This window comes from Protopterus annectens, chromosome 11.part0 (assembly GCF_019279795.1).
Source record: "Protopterus annectens isolate FY-2018-M chromosome 11.part0, PAN1.0, whole genome shotgun sequence".
NCBI lineage: Eukaryota > Metazoa > Chordata > Ceratodontiformes > Protopteridae > Protopterus > Protopterus annectens.
In genome coordinates, this window is record NC_056745.1 from 610,897,843 (window position 1) to 610,917,740 (window position 19,898).

The 19,898-nt window shown below is 38.0% G+C and overlaps 1 protein-coding gene across 5 annotated transcripts in view; it reads right to left on the reverse strand.

Moving 5' to 3' along the window:
* Window positions 1-19,898, reverse strand: part of NAV3 (neuron navigator 3) — a 1,719,037-nt gene that overhangs the window by 230,293 nt on the left and 1,468,846 nt on the right. For all 5 annotated transcript variants that reach the window (XM_044088077.1, XM_044088075.1, XM_044088074.1 and 2 more), the window contains one exon: window positions 17,515-17,538. In XM_044088077.1, the coding sequence (XP_043944012.1) occupies window positions 17,515-17,538 (24 nt within the window). The remainder of the gene's footprint in view (window positions 1-17,514; window positions 17,539-19,898) is intronic.

Sequence of the window (19,898 nt, forward strand, 5' to 3'; positions counted from 1 at the left end):
AATCTCCTTGCACAAAAGTGGTCCCTCAACTGACCTCGGGAACTATAGACCCATAAGCTTAACCAGCCTTATCGGCAAGGCCATGGACAGAATCATCATGGATCATATCAACAAGAATATAGGTGACCTTAAATTCTTGACCTGACCCAGTTTGCCTTCATTAAGGGCAGATCTTACCTGCTAAACCTGGTGGACTTCTTTGAGAATGTCACCAAGGCCCTGGATGAAGGCTAAACTGTTCACACTGCCTATCTCAATCTAGCCAAGGCCTTTGATACAGTTATTCACTCAGGCATCATTGAGTAACTCACCCACATGGGGATTAACCCTTACAGCACTAGATGAGTTGCCAACTGGCTCACAAACAGAAGACATACAGTCAAAATTGGGGCTGCCAACTCCAGTAGCAGACCTTTACCAGTGGTGTTCCACAGGGATCTGTGCAAGGCTCCCTGCTGTTTGATATATATTTTTCAGAAGTCCAGGTGAAAATAGATGGCCTATGGTTAACCAAGTTGGCTGATGATGACAAATTGGGTGCAATCATCGAATCCCCCAAAGATATCAACATAGTACAAAATGGGCTTACACAGACAAACGATTGGTGCTAAAGCCATGGACTTAATCTGAATGCAGAAAAATGCATTATCATCCCCTTTGGCAGAGGAGAAACCTCTGCTAATTACAACATTAACAATATCCCCCTATGTTCAAACCCAGTGGTTAGAGATTTAGGAATGCAAGTTGATAGCAGCATTAATTTTAATCATCAGGTATCCACAGTAGTAAGGAAGGTCTTCGATGTTGCACACCTCATAAGCAAGAGTATAGCATCCAAAGGTAAGGAGGTTAGAACTCCCTTGTACTCAGCTCTCATCAGACCAGTAATGGAGTATAATGCTCCCTTCTGTACGTACCTCATCAGACATCTGCAGCAACTGCAGAGACCTCAGAGGTTTCCCACCAAGAAAATTCAGGACTTACAACATATGACCTACACAGACCGACTGGAGGCCCTATCACTTTACTCAGTACTGTATAGACTGCTTAGAGACGACTTGTGCCTGGCCTAAGGAGCAATCTCAGACCTCGCCTTGATGAAGCTGCTGCACATCTGCAACTCCAATGGGACAAGATTCACTCACTCTAGAGATCTTAACCTAGCCTACGATATTAACAGGACATGCTGGAGAGACAGATATGAACTCCCAATTCATGTAAAACAGAGCTCCTAAATAGCCCTATTTAAGTATAACTGGGACAATTGGATGGGAAAACATAAATTTACACTGGGGATTTCACCTATGTCCCTCTTAGACGGACAGTCAGTGCTGATCTTAGATATGCATGCAAACATAGACTACTGTATATATCTTGGTCCATAAGGGAACAAGGGTATAACATGGTTAGGCTTGTAGAGGCCTTAGGACCAATAGCCTAGTTATTTCCTATGATCCTATGATCCTATGAGTGTATTAAACATGCTTTTGACTGTGTGTAATTGGAGCTGTTTCCAGGAACACTTTTGATGCAGAGACTCATAATCTATTTATTTTTTACTGGTTTGTAATGATTTTGCTTAGTACAGCAATTTTATGTATATGGGAGGGCAGGCAGTGTTGAATCTGCATATAGCAACACAGAGATAGAGTTCAGTGTGTTACTGCGGTGACAGTGTCATCACCCATTTGTTTTCTTATGCTGTATCCTCTAACAAAAAATGCAAAAAGACATACACCTTTGATTCTGAGGAGCAAAGGTAAATACTGAACAGTAGCTGTGTAGTTAAAGAAAGTGTAATTCAGATTTCTAAAGTACCCACTGGTACTGAATAAAATCCTGGGACTTGTTTCTATTGCTAATGCTCAATTTACAATGAGCACGCTGACTGGATACTCCAATCACCATGCACGTTTTGGAACACTTATTAGTTTCAGTTGTATAATTATGCTTAACTTATTACTTGTATATGACACTTCATGACTTGATTTTGTTCTCCCTTCTCTTTTTTAATTTTTGTTCCATTCTTGTGGATTTATCTAATTGTTGCTAGCAGCAAGTGCCATTTATCTAAACTCATAGTATGCTGTAATTTGTTTTTCCTAATTATCTCAGCCTTGGTATATGTAAGTCTGTTCTTTTGGCCATTGAGTCTCCATGTTTCAGGACCCACTCCAGCAGGTCACGACATTTCAAATGGTTTCCTTTAGATTTACACTGCTCAGGACAAAGCTCACTCACATTTTGCAGGAGCTTTTCTATCAACATCTCTGTGGTAAATCAATTCTGCCCAAAAAATGCCCAGACTACCAAACTATAAATAAATGTATAAATCAATACGACTTTATTGTAAATAGCTACTATGACTGTTTGCTGTTTTTGTACGTGTTGTATTTAGTCTTCAGTAACCAATGTAACTATCAAACTGAATGAATACAGAAATCTAATATAATTATATATGACACTGTACGACTGACTTTCTTTCTTCCTTAACTTTGTCAACTTCTTGAAAAGACAGTTTACACCCAACTCTCCTATTTCAGCAGTACAACCTGTTCTTTGAAACAACACGGATTGTGGCCTGGATGAAGTACTTTGACAGCACTTAGGACCCTAACTGATGACATCCTGCTAAACTCTGACAGCTGCCTCTTACAGGTGAGCTATTTATAGATCTGACAAAGAGATTTGACCTCATTGACCACTATATCTTTTCCAAACAAACTAACTGAAATTGGTATCAGCCCATATGCCACTCCCTGGTTTAAACACTTCCTCACTTCAGAGTTAATACAGCATCCACCCAATCAGAATCTGCACCTATTACAAAGGTGTACCACAAGAATCCATTCTTTCCCCTCTTCTCTTCTCTACTCCATATTCACTAACAAACTTCCTTGTGAATCCCCCCCCCATCGCTTGTTTATTCTGTATGCTGATGACATGGTCATTTACCGATCAGGTCACTCCCACACCAACATTCAATTCCAACTCTTGTCCAACTTACATGAACTGCACCAATTGCTCATAAACGACTTTTCAACACTACAAAGATCAAAACTATGATTTTTGGAACTCTACAGAAAATTCATCAAGTACCTGACACTTTAACTATCTTTGACCTACATAACCATTCCATAGAAAGAAACTTCACCATCAAATACTGAGAACTGTGGCTTGATCAGTCACTATAACTTCCATTTTCACATAAAGTTGGAGCCAAAATAAAGTCTCTCCTCTTCTGGGCCAAAAAGATCTCCCCTTTTCTATCCCAAGTAGGCAGAACAGCCACTGGCAAAGAACTTCTTTCTCAACTTGAATTTGGGCTCCTTATTTTTGCTTCTGCCTCCAAAAAAAAAAAAAACATTTCTCCACTTCAGACTATCTCTAACAGCATTTGATGATTCATTACAAACTCAGCTCTCTCTGAACATCACTGTATCACCGTAGAAAAAGCCAAATTGCTACCCATAAAAGAAAGATGCAACCTACTTTTACGATCCCAAGTCTACAAACTATCCAGTTATTCCACATATTTACTCCCATTGCAGCCAGATTTCATGACAAAAACCTCCTCATACAACCTGAGAAACTACTGACAAGCCACACCAACTCTCATTACCTCTAGAACCAAACTCCACAGCACTGCACATGCTCTGTCACACCAACTCTCATTACCCTAGAACCAAACTCCACAGCACCGCACATGCTCTGTCACACCAACTCTCATTACCTCTAGAACCAAACTCCACAGCACTGCACATGCTCTGTCACACCAACTCTCATTACCCCTAGAACCAAACTCCACAGCACTGCACATGCTCTGTCACACCAACTCTCATTACCTCTAGAACCAAACTCCACAGAGCTGCACATGCTCTGTCACACCAACTCTCATTACCTCTAGAACCAAACTCCACAGCACTGCACATGCTCTGTCACACCAACTCTCATTACCCCTAGAACCAAACTCCACAGCACCGCACATGCTCTGTCACACCAACTCTCATTACCTCTAGAACCAAACTCCACAGCGCTGCACATGCTCTGTCACACCAACTCTCATTACCTCTAGAACCAAACTCCACAGCACTGCACATGCTCTGTCACACCAACTCTCATTACCCCTAGAACCAAACTCCACAGCACCGCACATGCTCTGTCACACCAACTCTCATTACCTCTAGAACCAAACTCCACAGCGCTGCATACGCTCTGTCACACCATCTCTCATTACCCCTAGAACCAAACTCCACAGCACTGCACATGCTCTGTCACACCAACTCTCATTACCCTAGAACCAAACTCCACAGCACCGCACATGCTCTGTCACACCAACTCTCATTACCTCTAGAACCAAACTCCACAGCGCTGCACATGCTCTGTCACACCAACTCTCATTACCTCTAGAACCAAACTCCACAGCACTGCACACGCTCTGTCACACCAACTCTCATTACCCTAGAACCAACATCCACAGCACTGCACATGCTCTGTCACACCAACTCTCATTACCTCTAGAACCAAACTCCACAGCACTGCACATGCTCTGTCACACCAACTCTCATTACCCCTAGAACCAAACTCCACAGCACCGCACATGCTTTGTCTTCTCAGGAACCTAAACTTTGGCAAGTTCTTGTCATCGGTATTAAAGAAATCAACATTTATTCCATATTCAGAATGCAAAAGCACTTCTTCATCCAAGCCAAGTGCTCCTTCTTCATTACAGGACATATCACCCAATCTATTTTCTTTCTGAGTCTCTTCTCCTCTCGCAAGATTCACTGAAGATTTACCTACTGCAGAAACCAATATATATAGTGCACATTATATTACTGTGGCTTTTCACTGGAATGTTTATTCACAGCTTCTTCTATGTAATTAATCTGAACTACTCTGTTATTTCTTACATTTCTGTATTTTTGTTTGGGAAATGTTTAGTATTTCACCAGGGCTGAGCCTAAAATTGGTCGATACTGTTCAGCGCACTACCCTGGTAAACAAAAACAAATAAATAAATCAGCAAGCTTCAAAAACAGTGCAACTGTGCTATCTTGTATAGTCCCTAATTTGTCTTTGCTATGCAAATATTAGAATGATTGTGTAAACTGAATATAATAAAATGCAGCCTTAAAATTTACTGTGACTCTGTCCTTGTACTGCTCACTCAGTTAACAAAATATTAATCTATCTTTCTATATTTCTGTATTTTTTGTTTGTAAAATTTTACCCGTTTTTTGCTGAAATTGGTAAATATTGAATAGTGTAGTGCCCCTGTAAACAAATATACATACATACATACATATATACACACATGCACAAATAAATAAATAAATATTTACATGTTTATATATAAACAATACAACCTGTTGCCATGATTAACTATTAAAACATTGGTCAGTGTTCTTCAATACAAACAGCACATGCCCAGCAGTTCTTAAAGTTCTGAAATATTAAGAATCTTAGACAATTGCAATAAATCACATAATATGAATTGTTTAGACTTCATAATGCTCCTTCCAGCGTACATTTCTTGGTGGTCACACTGTCTTTAAATTAAAAAAGAGCTGACTGTATCAGCTTATTCTTTTGAGGAATGCTTGAAATATTTGAATTTTACCTCTAGTATTGAAAACATACAGGAATTGCCTCTGACAAATGATCCATCTGCTCAGTTCTAACACCTACACTGCGCACCTGCATGAATATGGAATGATAGCAGACAGAAACAAAAAGCTGAAGGAGTGAGTACAAGCAGTAATTCAAAGTTTTGAGGCATTTCTGTGGTTACACTTTGTTGGTGGTGTATTTATAAGGTATGCGGGCAAGGATTTTTCACCATCTGGTTAAAGGTTCAGTGGAAGCATCTATTTACTATAACTAAAAGATAATACATAATATATATATATATATATATATATATATATATATATATATATATATATATATATATATATAAGTCCTGAAGAATGTCAAAGAGTAGGTGTTGGAGTTGACATCTGTTTAATCAACCATACTTGGTCGACAAGTGTGCAAAATTGCACAGTTGTCCTGGTAGGAAAATATGCTCTTTTCCCGATATTGTGATATCTTTGAGTTAATATATATTATTAGCAGGGTGCATGTGTGTGTAGGGGAGTTGTGCATCCCCCCAGGCATCAGTGGGGGTTTACTTCCCTGAAAAAAACAACATTTTTTGTTTTTATTTTTAGCATAAAATGCACGCAGCCTTTTAGGATCTGGCCAAAGCATTTGACATCATCCCACATAGTGGTATTGTACGTAGGCAAAGACACTTAAATATGGAGACCTATGTGGTAAGGTGAATAGTAAACTGCCTACAAAACATAAGCCATGAAATTAAATTTCACAGGTACCACCTCATATGTAAGGATGTGACTAGGTGTGTGTATCTGCTTTTTGGCATATACTTCTCAACCTTCCAAACTGTAAACCTAGACCTATTGCTAACTACGTTTGCTGATGACTGTAAGCTGATCATCCCTGATACAGAATTCCTAAAACAAGAACTAATCCTTACAAACCAGTGGTGTATTGAAAAAGTGCAGTGCTGTCATATTCGGTAAAGAATTTTTGTCTACACTGCAGTATAGCCAGTAGCTCATAGAAAATGACACAGTGGTCAGAGATCTTGGCATCTCTGTCAACAAGTCCCTCTCCTTTGACCACCATTTAACATCAGCAGTCAGGACATCCTTTTATCAAGCACTGATATCTAAGATCATTTCATCAAAGGATGTCATCATCCAACTATATTTAGCTCTGATTATGTCAATAAAAGACTATCATTTTCCTTCATCATGTACCTATCCACACAAATCACACAGCTAGAAAGACTACATAGGCTCCTAACTAAAAATATTATCGGTCTTAAGACTCTTATCTACCAAGAGAGGCTATTTGGCCTCTAACAGACTCCTACTTGGAAATATAGGTCTTGCATTCCACCCCATTAAGGACTCAAACCTCCTTGGTCTCTTGCATGTTTGAAAGACAAACATAAACATAAAAATTCAACCAAAGGATTTAAATCTTATCAACACATAAGTAAAATGTTGGAGATACAGATATATTACTCAAGATTTACCCATCTGTAGAACAAATTGACCTTACATGTAAAATGGAGTGACACTCTCACATCCTTCTAGTTAAACCTTGATGATTAAATGGGCGTCCACAAATTCATTCTTGGGCCAAAATGGTTTGCCTTTCTAGAAGTGGGTGGCACGTCCTGAAGGTGAGTATTGGCAAAACACAAATGCTCCCGTGACTTATTGCCTTGTAATTCCTATGATTGCAAATAATTCACAGGTTGCCACTCTATCAAAAATAAGGGCAGCTCAGGCCATAATACCAGGAGAAAACGTGCACAGTGGAAGTCATCATCTTCCTCAAAACATTATGATGTGATGCCTTATCTGTTTGAAAACAGGAAAGATTACAGAGCAAAATCTAGAATGTTCTTATTAGTCTGTACTTTGAAAGGAAGGTGACAATGATAGAGTGTAGTTATTCAAGGCCGGCAGATGGGAATTGTAGTTTGAGGGACACACAGAATCAATGCAAGCAGTTTTCTGGGTTAAGTCTGTTTATGACTATACCACTTTTAGCAGTATAAAGGGATGTATTGATAAAGGGAAGAACTGATTATCTGGAACACTGTATTAGTACTGCACTGTGCAAACTTACTTTCAGATATCACAATAACTCAGCTAGAGAGCATTCAGATTCGGCATAATGCAGATGGCTCAGAATTTGTTTTAAGCTCAGGCTCAGACGTTCCTCTAGCCTGATGGATATTCTGGTAAAGGGATGTCTCTCCCCTTGTCATCTGAGACACACAAACATTAGCATCTAGGGGATAAAATGGGCAAAGTAACAGACCATTAAACCAGTCCATGAAGCAGAGCAGGACAAACTCTTCCCATTCCCTTCCGAGAAAATGCCATCAGCTCCGTTTTTTTAACGGTTCCAGCATCTCAAGGGTATAGCAGTTAACTACTTTATCTGGATATAGGAAACAAGACACTCAAATTTACATTTTTCCTTTTAATTAAACTATTTTTTGTTCTCTGGTATTAATGCCATGTTTGAAACAACTGCTGTTTGAAATCAACAGGAATTCACGATGCAGAGATAATTTTAAAATAAGACACTTGTGGACTTTGTGGATATTAGTTGTGGAGATTTTAGATATTTTCAACTAATTTATATCTCAAATATCTTGAGGTTTTGTGGTCAAAACCCTATAATCTACATTAACTAGTATTAGTACTTTCAACAGCCTGCTACCAATGCTGTGGGGGTGAAAGGATTGCAATACTATTAGTATACTTCTTTGCTATGTTTCAGTCTTCTCTATTGTGGCAAAACATTGGCAAACTACTACTGTAATTAACAGGTAAACCTAAATACATACTTAGTGTTCTGTGGAATGCACTGCCCAGGGACACTTTTGAAATTAGCAGTGGAACCATTGCTTGCAGACAGGTGCCAATGACACACAAGTGATTAGTAAAATGATGCATTACCTGTGATCTTTCTAGCAACAAATACGTCCACATCTCACAACTGCAGGACTAAAACATAACATTTGCTAATCAATACTCTTAATATTTTCACTAATGTATGGCTTACCTGAATACTATTGTGTATAATGCAAAGCTAAACAGCAACTAAACAACACTTCAGTTCTACTCCATCATTTGCGTTTATTTTACATGGTATCTAATAATAATTCTGGATCTCTTTTGCATATTTCTCCACTCCCTCTCAGTTTCATTCCCATGGCCTAGGGGAGTCACCAATGCTGCCACCATTTTGATCACAGTAGTGCGCATCCTCCAGTCCAGTGGCGTATACTTGGTGTGCACAAGAGACGAACAAAAGTGAGTTTTGCAACCTGTCAGATAAGCATTCATAATCAGAAACTGCAGTGGACTACATGGCAGAAAAGGAAACTTCTGGCTGGGATTACTGAGAAAAGCAGCCTGGTGACAAGGCTCTGAAATGTGAACATCAGGAGAAGATCCAAGAGAGCATGATGACGCTGCAACCATATCACATCTTTGTCCAGAAGAACATCAACATTAGGAAAGGTGAGCCTAAAGGCATGCGAAAATGGCATCTGCCAGGAATCCAATTAGGTGTAGAATGGGGTGAACCTCCACTTCTGACTGTCTGACACAAGAAGGCAAAGCTATGCCTTGTTAGGTCCTCCTGTCAAGCTGCAATGTCTGTCAGTGGAGAGTATCCTGCTCTATATTTACAGATGGTGGCACCATCATGCCACATCCATGACAGACCCAGGAATGGGCTGCAGCCATGTTGCTCTCTTGACATGGCCATCAGAAGCAAGTCACTGAATTATGGAAACACTAGAAGACTCCAGTCCAGTAAGGGGGGGGGGGTGGAGTAGTGGAATACGTGGTCTGTAACTACAGACTGAAAAAATATGATACATGCTAGCATTAAAGGGTGACTGGTTCATGTCACACTGGTGAATAAAACCTACTCATGTACCTTTCTTTGACTTGAAAGGAAACAGAACTGGCACTATACACCACACAATAATGCTGCTTTAGTCCCTGCTATCAACTGATATGGTATTGAAGAGGATGAGAAGGGTAGTGAGCTAATCCTGCACTGAGCAAAAGTTGCTATAAAAGGCTGTTGAGAACTCACCATTTCTGAGCTCCATGTCAGAATACTTTGCATATTATTGTAAAGAGCCTTTTAAAACCATTACTTTTTAATGGAAAAAAAGATGGAGAAGGAAGAAAGCTGGTTAACATGGGAATGGGGGAAAAGTAGGAACCCTGTTTGGTCAGTTATGCCAACATTTCACATTTCAAATCTTTATGCATGACAACTGCATGTAACTACAACTGTAATACACAATGTGGCACCTTAATCCCCTCCAAATGTCACTACAGTCAGGCTTAATAAAATCACTGATGTAGCAATGTGTTGTAATTATGAAGCCTATTAAAAAGGTAAGGGATTCAGAGAAATGCTGCTGTTTATATATGCATTGGACAGGGCATAGCTAAACCTTTGGGAGACTGTTAATTCTCTCAGTTTCTTGGCAGTGAAAATCAATAAAGAGGTGTTTAGATGAAACTACAAAAAGCACAGTAAAATTTTATCAAAAGGATGGAGGAAAAAGCATGTTTATGGTGGTGTCTCCTAGCAGAACAGACTGTAGATCTTGCATTAGATTTTGCTGATGAGTTAGTAGGATAGTATTTCTTTAACAGACGATAGTGGAATAATGAAAAATGAATCCCTAGTTAATTAGTGTAGGCCAGTGTACAAGTATATGGGAATTCGATATTTGGAACACAAAACTCGCTGCCTGGGTGAAGAATGTGTTACCAAAGTAATCCCTTGCCACAATAGTAGTTACAGTAACTGTTTTCAGAACTAATCTTCCAGATGGGGATTCAGTGGTGGAAAATTAACTGCACTGGCTGCGTGATCCAGGTAAGGTTCTCATGCTGTCAAAATACAGTACACTTTATTCATTCATTCATTTGTTAAGTGGGGGAGTGGGCTGGGCCAAGGATGATTTTCAGCCACAATCTGGGTTGTGCCACAAACAAGCTAAGTAACAATGCAATAAAGTGGAAACATAGCCCACAAAGTTAAAAAAGTGGTTTATCAGTTAATATGAAAATTAAGAGATGTGAACCTGAGAAAAGATAAATAATTTAAGCATTTTTGTCATATTTAAAGGTATAAATACAGCAGAACAACTGAGTTACTCAGCACTGCAGAGCAGAATGAAATAAACAAGGGAAACATGAACACATGACAATGAGAAAAATTTAACTTTTTTAACTGTTGCCTTCTGTCTCTAGTGAGTAGCCAGCAGCATGCCTATAGACACCTACCTGAAAACCTTGGGTTTTACATGTTTTGCCTTATTCCTTAAGTTAGTATGGATGCAGGGGCAAGTCATTTTGCATTTTCTCTCCACCCTTACACAAATGCCTCTCATTCAGGAAGTGTAGAACAAGAAGCGATGATTACAAATTGTAATTTACAATCACTGGACATGTATACCTGGTACAGCCTTTGTATCATGTTTTTCTCCATGACTTACTTAGGAATGAGATGTGCAATGATCTATAATCCAAGAAGGGACAAACTGTTTTTCTCATTCTCTATGTCTCTTCTTAAAGGCACACTCTGGGTTTGTCTCATTAAAGGGACGCTCTGGGTTTGTCTCATTCTCTATGGCTACCTTTACTTAAAAAGGACACTCTGGATTTGCCTTACTCTCTAAGCATATCTTTACTTAAAATGACACTCTGGACTTGTCTCATTCTCTATGCTTAACATTACTTAAAGTACACTTCAATCCCTCTTCAACTTAAGGTTGCCATCTGTCCATTTTTTTAAGATTGTCCAGAAATAAAGGGCATTTTTCTGATCAAATTCTGTGTTGGTTCTGCCTTTCTTGAAGCTTACTGATTAATCTCATCTTGGCAACTGCAAGCTGAGACAGCCAATCAGTAGTGCCAAAGACTGAGGCAGAAAATCCTGCACCTCGCTCGAGTGAGGTATATTGTATAAAAGCAGAAACATGGTCTGACCACAATTTTGAAACAGCAACCAGCACTGATAAAACAAAAATTCAAAGTTAGTAAAGTTAGAGGAGTTGAGTTACGTGGGAAGGCTTGTGTGAGTCTGTGCAGTGCATAGGAAAGTGAAGATGGTGTGTGTGTGTGTGTGTGTGTGTGTGTGTGTGTGTGTGTGTGTGTGTGTGTGTGTGAGTCACACTACTACAGTGACTTGTCCAGAGGCAGAGCAGTCCACTCAGACCAGTAGGCAGCAGCACCTCTCTCTAGATTCATAAAAAAAAAAACAAAAACAAACAAAAAATGTAAGTTTAGTGATTTTCTTTTCTTTTTAAATATTTCTCATAAAGTTTGTTATAATTAAGCCAAGGGTATTACTAGTAAAACCAGAAGAGAGTGTACTATGCAGAGATTGTCAATGGTTATATGGATTGTGGATTCTGGAAATTTTTCTACCCTGATGAAACAAATAAGAAATGACTCCTTTTTCTGATCTTCTGACATGATTTCTAAAGGTTAGTTTTATTTTTTTAATGCTCAAGTTTTAAAAGTGTTTTCCTGACTGTGTGCATTTCTTTTCTGGGCCTAGTAACACCTTGTACGTATAGCATTTTTATGTTTTATTTGACTTTGTTATTTTAAGAACGTTGTTGAATGGGGATGTGCCTGTGGACATATTTATGCAATCACAGTCTTCACAAAATGGTGAACACAAACCATCCAGATTTTCAGAGAATTTCCAGATTTTTGCCTCATATTTTTTGTTTCACATAAAGTGTGGGATTTTCTGGCAAATCACTGAGTACTGAAGTCACTAAATAATGATAGATTTTTGGGTTTTAGGAGTTTTAGACTTCATATCCATCAGAAAATGTATACAAATGCAACACATATTATTCTAAAAAATTTCTAAGCTTATAAGTGCAATATTTAAAAGCTATCCATATTTTTGGAACTATGTTCCCCTCCATCATTATTTTTGGCTTAAGAATGGGAGACAATGTACTTGTTAAAGCATTGCCATATGGTAAACTAACTCTCAGCCGTGATGTGTAGTATAAATCAGCAGTGATGTGTAATAATAATCAGTAGTGATGCATAGTAATAATCTGCAATGAGTGGTAATAATCAGCTGTGATGTGTGGTAATAATCAGCTGTGATGTGTAATAAAAATCAGCAGTGATGATTAGTAATAATCTGCAATGAGTGGTAATAATCAGCCGTGATGTGTGGTAATAATCAGTCATGATGTGTGGTAATAATCAGCTGTGATGTGTAGCAAAAATCAGCAGTGATGTGTAGTAATAATCAGCAGTGATGTGTAGTAATAATCTGCAATGAGTGGTAATAATCAGCTGTGATGTGTGGTAATAATCAGCAATAAGTGGGGGTAATCGGTAATATTCAGCCGTGATGTGTGGTAATAATCAGCAGTGATGTGTGGTAATAATCAGCCGTGATGTGTAGTAAAAATCAGCAGTGATGTGTAGTAGTAATCAGCAGTGATGTGTAGTAATAATCTGCAATGAGTGGTAATAATCAGCAGTGATGCATGGTAATAATCGGCCATGATGTGTGGTAATAATCAGCAGTAATGTGTGGTAATAATCAGCCGTGATGTGTGGTAATAATCAGTAGAGATGTGTGGTAATAATCAGCCGTGATGTGTAGTAAAAATCAGTAGTGATGTGTAGCATTAATCAGCAGTGATGTGTAGTAATAATCTGCAAGGAGTGGTAATAATCAGCTGTGATGTGTGGTAATAATCAGCAGTGATGTGTGATAATAATCAGCCGTGATGTGTAGTAAAAATCAGCAGTGATGTGTAGCAATAATCAGCAGTGATGTATAGTAATAATCCGCAATGAGTGGTAATAATCAGGATTGATGAGTGGTAATAATCAGCTGTGATGTGTACTAAAAATCAGCAGTAATCTGCAATGAGTGGTAACAATCAGCAGGGATGAGTGTAATAATCAGTTGTGATGTGTGGTAATAATCAGCATATGATGTGTGGTAATAATCAGCTGTGATTCGTAGTAAAAATCAGCAGTGATGTGTAGCAATAATCAGCAGTGAAGTGTAGTAATAATCCGCAATGAGTGGTAATAATCAGCTGTGATGTGTAGTAATAATCAGCCATGATATGTACTAAAAATCAGCAGTGGTGTATAGTAATAATCTGCAATGAGTGGTAACAATCAGCAGTGATGAGTGGTAATAATCAGCCGTGATGTATGGTAGTAATCAGCTGTGATGTGTGGTAAGAATCAGCAGTGATGTGTGGTAAGAATCAGCCATGATGTGTGGTAATAATCAGCAGTGATGTGTGGTTATAATCAACAATGAATGGTAATAATTAGCAGTGATGTGTGGTAATAATCAGCAGTGCATGTGGTAATAATCAGCAGTGATGTGTGGTAATAATCAGCAGTGATGTGTGGTAATAATCAGCCGTGATGCGTAGTAAAAATCAGCAGTGATGTGTAGCAATAATCAGCAGGGATGTATAGTAATAATCCACAATGAGTGGTAATAATCAGGATTGATGAGTGGTAATAATCAGCTGTGATGTGTGGTAATAATCAGCCATGATGTGTACTAAAAATCAGCAGTGATGTGTAGTAATAATCTGCAATGAGTGGTAACAATCAGCAGTGATGAGTGTAATAATCAGCCGTGATGTGTGGTAATAATCAGCAGTCATGTGTAGTAAAAATCTGCAATGAGTGGTAATAATGAGCAGTGATGAGTGGCAATTATCAGCTGTGATATGTGGTAATAATCGGCATATGATGTGTGGTAATAATCAGCAGTGATGAGTGGTAATAATCAGCTGTGATGTGTGGTAATAATCAGCCGTGATATGTACTAAAAATCAGCAATCAGCAGTGGTGTGTAGTAATAATCTGCAATGAGTGGCAACAATCAGCAGTGATTAGTGGTAATAATCAGCCATGATGAGTGGTAATAATCAGCCGTGATGTGTGGTAATAATTAGCAGTGATGTGTGGTAATATTCAGCAGTGCATGTAGTAATAATCAGCAGTGATGTGTGGTAATAATCAGCAAGGAGTGGTAATAATCAGTAGTGATGTGTAGTAATAATCAGCCATGATATGTACTAAAAATCAGCAGTGGTGTGTAGTAATAATCTGCAATGAGTGGTAACAATCAGCAGTGATGAGTGGTAATAATCAGCCGTGATGTATGGTAGTAATCAGCTGTGATGTGTGGTAAGAATCAGCAGTGATGTGTGGTAAGAATCAGCCATGATGTGTGGTAATAATCAGCAGTGATGTGTGGTTATAATCAACAATGAATGGTAATAATTAGCAGTGATGTGTGGTAATAATCAGCAGTGCATGTGGTAATAATCAGCAGTGATGTGTGGTAATAATCAGCCATGATGCGTAGTAAAAATCAGCAGTGATGTGTAGCAATAATCAGCAGGGATGTATAGTAATAATCCGCAATGAGTGGTAATAATCAGGATTGATGAGTGGTAATAATCAGCTGTGATGTGTGGTAATAATCAGCCATGATGTGTACTAAAAATCAGCAGTGATGTGTAGTAATAATCTGCAATGAGTGGTAACAATCAGCAGTGATGAGTGTAATAATCAGCCATGATGTGTGGTAATAATCAGCAGTCATGTGTAGTAAAAATCTGCAATGAGTGGTAATAATGAGCAGTGATGAGTGGCAATTATCAGCTGTGATATGTGGTAATAATCAGCATATGATGTGTGGTAATAATCAGCAGTGATGAGTGGTAATAATCAGCTGTGATGTGTGGTAATAATCAGCCGTGATATGTACTAAAAATCAGCAGTGGTGTGTAGTAATAATCTGCAATGAGTGGCAACAATCAGCAGTGATTAGTGGTAATAATCAGCCGTGATGAGTGGTAATAATCAGCCGTGATGTGTGGTAATAATCAGCAGTGATGTGTGGTAAGAATCAGCCATGATGTGTGGTAATAATCAGCAGTGATGTGTGGTTATAATCAACAATGAATGGTAATAATTAGCAGTGATGTGTGGTAATATTCAGCAGTGCATGTAGTAATAATCAGCAGTGATGTGTGGTAATAATCAGCATGGAGTGGTAATAATCAGTAGTGATGTGTGGTAATAATCAGCTGTGATGTGTGGTAAGAATCAGTAGTGATGTGTGGTAATAATCAGCAGTGATGTCTGGTAAAAATCAGCAAGGAGTGGTAATAATCAGCAGTGATGTGTGGTAATAATCAGCAATGATGTGTGGCAATAATAAGCAATGAATGCTGGTAATCAGCAATGATGTGTGGTAATAATCAGCAGTGATGTGTAGTAATAATCTGCAATGAGTGGTAATAATCAGCAGTGATGTGTAGTAATAATCTGCAATGAGTGGTAATAATCAGCAGTGATGTGTAGTAATAATCAGCAATGAGTGGTAATAGTCAGCAATGAATGGTAATAATTAGCAGTGATGTGTAATAATAATCAGCAGTGATGTGTGGTAATAATTAGCAGTGGCATGTTGTAATAATCAGCAGTGATGTGTGGTAATAATCAGCAGTGATGTGTGGTAATAAGCAGTGGCATGTAGTAATAATCAGCAGTGATGTGTGGTAATAATTAGCAGTGGCATGTTGTAATAATCAGCAGTGATGTGTGGTAATAATCATCAATGAGTGGCAATAATCAGCAGTGATTTGTTGTAATAATCAGCAATGAATGGTAATAATTAGCAGTGATGTGTCGTAATAATCACCAGTGTGTGTGGTAATAGTCAGCAGTAATGTGTGGTAATAATCAACATGGAGTGATAATCATCAGTGATATGTGGTAATAATCAGAAATGATGTGTGGCAATAATCAGCAATGAATGGTAATAATTAGCAGTGATGTGTCGTAATAATCACCAGTGCATGTGGTAATAGTCAGCAGTGATGTGTGGTAATATAATCAACAAAGAGTGTTAATAATCAGTAGTGATGTGTGGTAATAATCAGCAATGAATGGTAATAAAAAATCCATACGTTTTACTGTTTACTACCCTCTGCTTTACAAGCACAAGATCAACCAGTTATGTTTGTTTGCATGGCAAGAACTAAAGAATGTCTCTGTCAGATACTGATATGCTCAGGCTTTTAAGCATCTATGTACTGTTGTGGCACCCTGAGTCTAGCAAAGAGGCAACCAATTTAAATAAATTTTACCACATGATCTCTGACAGATCCAGCTTTACCATGACTACAAATTAAAAAAAAATATGTAGTGCTCTGATGGATCTGTGAAACTAAAGCTCACAACCAGAAGTGCAGCTAGGGTGGAGCGAAGGAGGCAGCCGCCATGGGCCTAAATATTTGGGAGCGTGATTGTCATAAGCCAAGTGGTCTTCAGTGCAATATTTGTATTAGAATGCTGGTAATGCATTTCTGTTGAAGCACTTTAGCTCTCTGTGGGTGGCAGATCTAAGATGTAGCAAACAATTAGCTGCAGTTTAATAGATAGAAGAGCTGTTTTTTGTTCCTCAACTTAATTTTGAAGAGGGTTACCAGATTGAGGGATGCTAGGTAGTTGGTTACACCTCTGCTCACCACATGCTTCACATGAAGACAAACTACCAAAATCAGTACTTAGGCTGTTAGCCTGATAACTTTGACAAAGTATCTTTTGTAATATTTGCTAAATATATGAACATCAATGTATACTTTTTTGAGCTTTTTGTCCTAACTATAAAGCACAATACTGCCACTGTATATCTCTGTGTTGCACAACATCTTACAGTATTGCACTGTTTATAATCTACTAAGTAAATAAATAATGCTCATGACCACATTGATTGCAAGCATTAGAAAGCAATGCAACAGTATTCTAAAATAATAAATACTAATTTATTAATGAAGCTTACCTCTGAATGTGCTTTGTCTTCAGCCTGCAATACAAACAAAAAACAATGAAACAAAAGCAGCACTATGTGTTATCAGTCTCTAATCAAACAGCATTACAGTAACGTCATTTTGGTTCAAATAAGCATCGACTCACTGTGCTCTCTCAGTTACTGCAAAATGTTATTACATAAGCAACAATTATTGCTCAGTTACATGTCTATGTTAATATAGTGCTTTAGAGCAGAGGTCCGTTCTAGTAAAGTTTATAAGCATCACTGTTTGCTTAAATGTACTTCATTTTTATTACCCATTTCACAGTATGGAACAAACTGAAAATTTTACAAAAATGTTGCATCAGAGTTTACAGTAAATAAATAAATAAAGATTTTAAGCCACTTTGTATCTAGAGATTACCTTGTCATATTTGAAGTATTTACATAGCTGAATGATCACAGGCGTTGACGTTGAATTTAATGGAAAGGTAATATAATTGTATAAACATTAGTGATGCATCTGTTAAATACCTGATAAAAAAGGTTAAGAACACAGTATTTCATATTACAGTTATTTTGCTGACAGTGCTTAAATTAGACTTTACAACTGAAAGTTGGAAATCAACTGGCCAAAGACCATGCTCTCAACAGAGCAAAGCTAATATACAAAATCACAGACTGATTGTAGCACAAAGCAATACAATCATTGTCATGTATAAAACCAGTTTTACTGTGGCACATAAATATTACTGAAATATCTTCCTACAACAACTGATGCATCTGTGTTGGTACAATCATATATAAATAAATAAATACCATACCTCAGTCAACTAATCCATTACTCAAAATGTTGTGGGGCTTAAAGCTATAAGAAAATATGAGCTTATCTAGAAGTTAAGAACATCCAAAGTGGCTGCACTCTATAAAAGTACTGAAGTCCTTTTTTAAGTGCACAATCTTTTGACTTTCCAAAGTTATCTCACTGCAGTAGGGAAATTGTTTCTCCTCTTCCAAGTAACCCCTTATTAATACCTCACAGCACCTCATTAGATTGCTCATCTTCCAGAGGGGTTTAACCAGTACAGTGTCCTTTTCTTTTTGGAAGCCAAGGTGCAGTGGAGACAAGCATTATGATTGTGACCTGAAGGGAGGTCTGCGTTTTTTGTTATGTTCAACTTTGCACCCCTTATATACAAAGCACACAGCACAGATCACCTTCTCCTTCTGCTTTACAAAGCCCATAGCTACCATAGCATGGCTACTAGGGTATACTTCACTCAACTGAGTACCAGGGGCAGCACTTGACCTCCACAGGAGAATGCTGCTCTGCTGGTGATCTCCTTCTTCTTGTCCCAAAGGAGGACAGCTGACCCTAGTTCTGTCTGGGAATCTTAAGCTGGCAGACATCATAGCTTCTCACTAAATCAAGTTTGTAAATAAATTCAGAAAGCAGACAAATTTACTTGCAATGGTGTTGGTGGTAGTGTGGGTAACATCATCTCTACAAATGAGAACTACATGAACTGCCCACATATCTGTACTCTGACAGTAATTTCAGTGGTGAAAGTTATGCACATTTTATTTTTCCAACTTAGATACTTTTAAAACTCTGTTGTCCAGTAAGTAGCTGGTGCAGCTATCTGTTCTGGTGTAGCTTATGGAATTTTAGCTGAAGAGTTGCCCCTACTGGGAAATTTACATGCCTATGATCAATGAAGTGGTTATGATCTCCATGTTATTTAAATACACCCCATACAATCAAATATTCAAATAAGTGACATCCTCTTATTTTCTTCTATTAATGACATGTGAATTTATTTTAAAAAAGCTGAAATCCTATAGATTATATTAAAAGTTGTTTTTTTCTCTCAGTTTCCACTTGCAGTGTGATCTGCTCCATAGGGGTCAAACAGTCAATTACTTTGACAGCACAAGTCAACCCACCATCATATCTCACCAGCTTTGTATATGAAATGGCTAAATTTTATTTATTTTTATATACTGACATTTGTTTATAGGGAAAATCTGACTGGGTAGGAACCCATTTGCAGTGGAGGCCCAGGGAGAAAAGCTCCAAAATATTACAAATCATTTTTAAGAATAATAATTATACAGTCATTAAAAATAATACAAAAACCAAATACAGTTTCAATGACTTTCCGGCAGAAATTTCTTATAGGTAGTTAATCTTTTGGAAGAATGACTAGATAGAGAGTTTGACATTTGGACATAAGGAAGGAGATCAGTTCTCTAATCTGTAATCTACATTTAGATAGCTCCTTAAGCCAAAACAAGAGAAAAACAAGCTGCAAACATATGAAGCCTTCTGGAACTGAACGGCAGCAAAGAAACTTGTTTTTTAATTTATTTGTGTTACTTTACACGGGTACTACACTGATCCAACAAGAAAG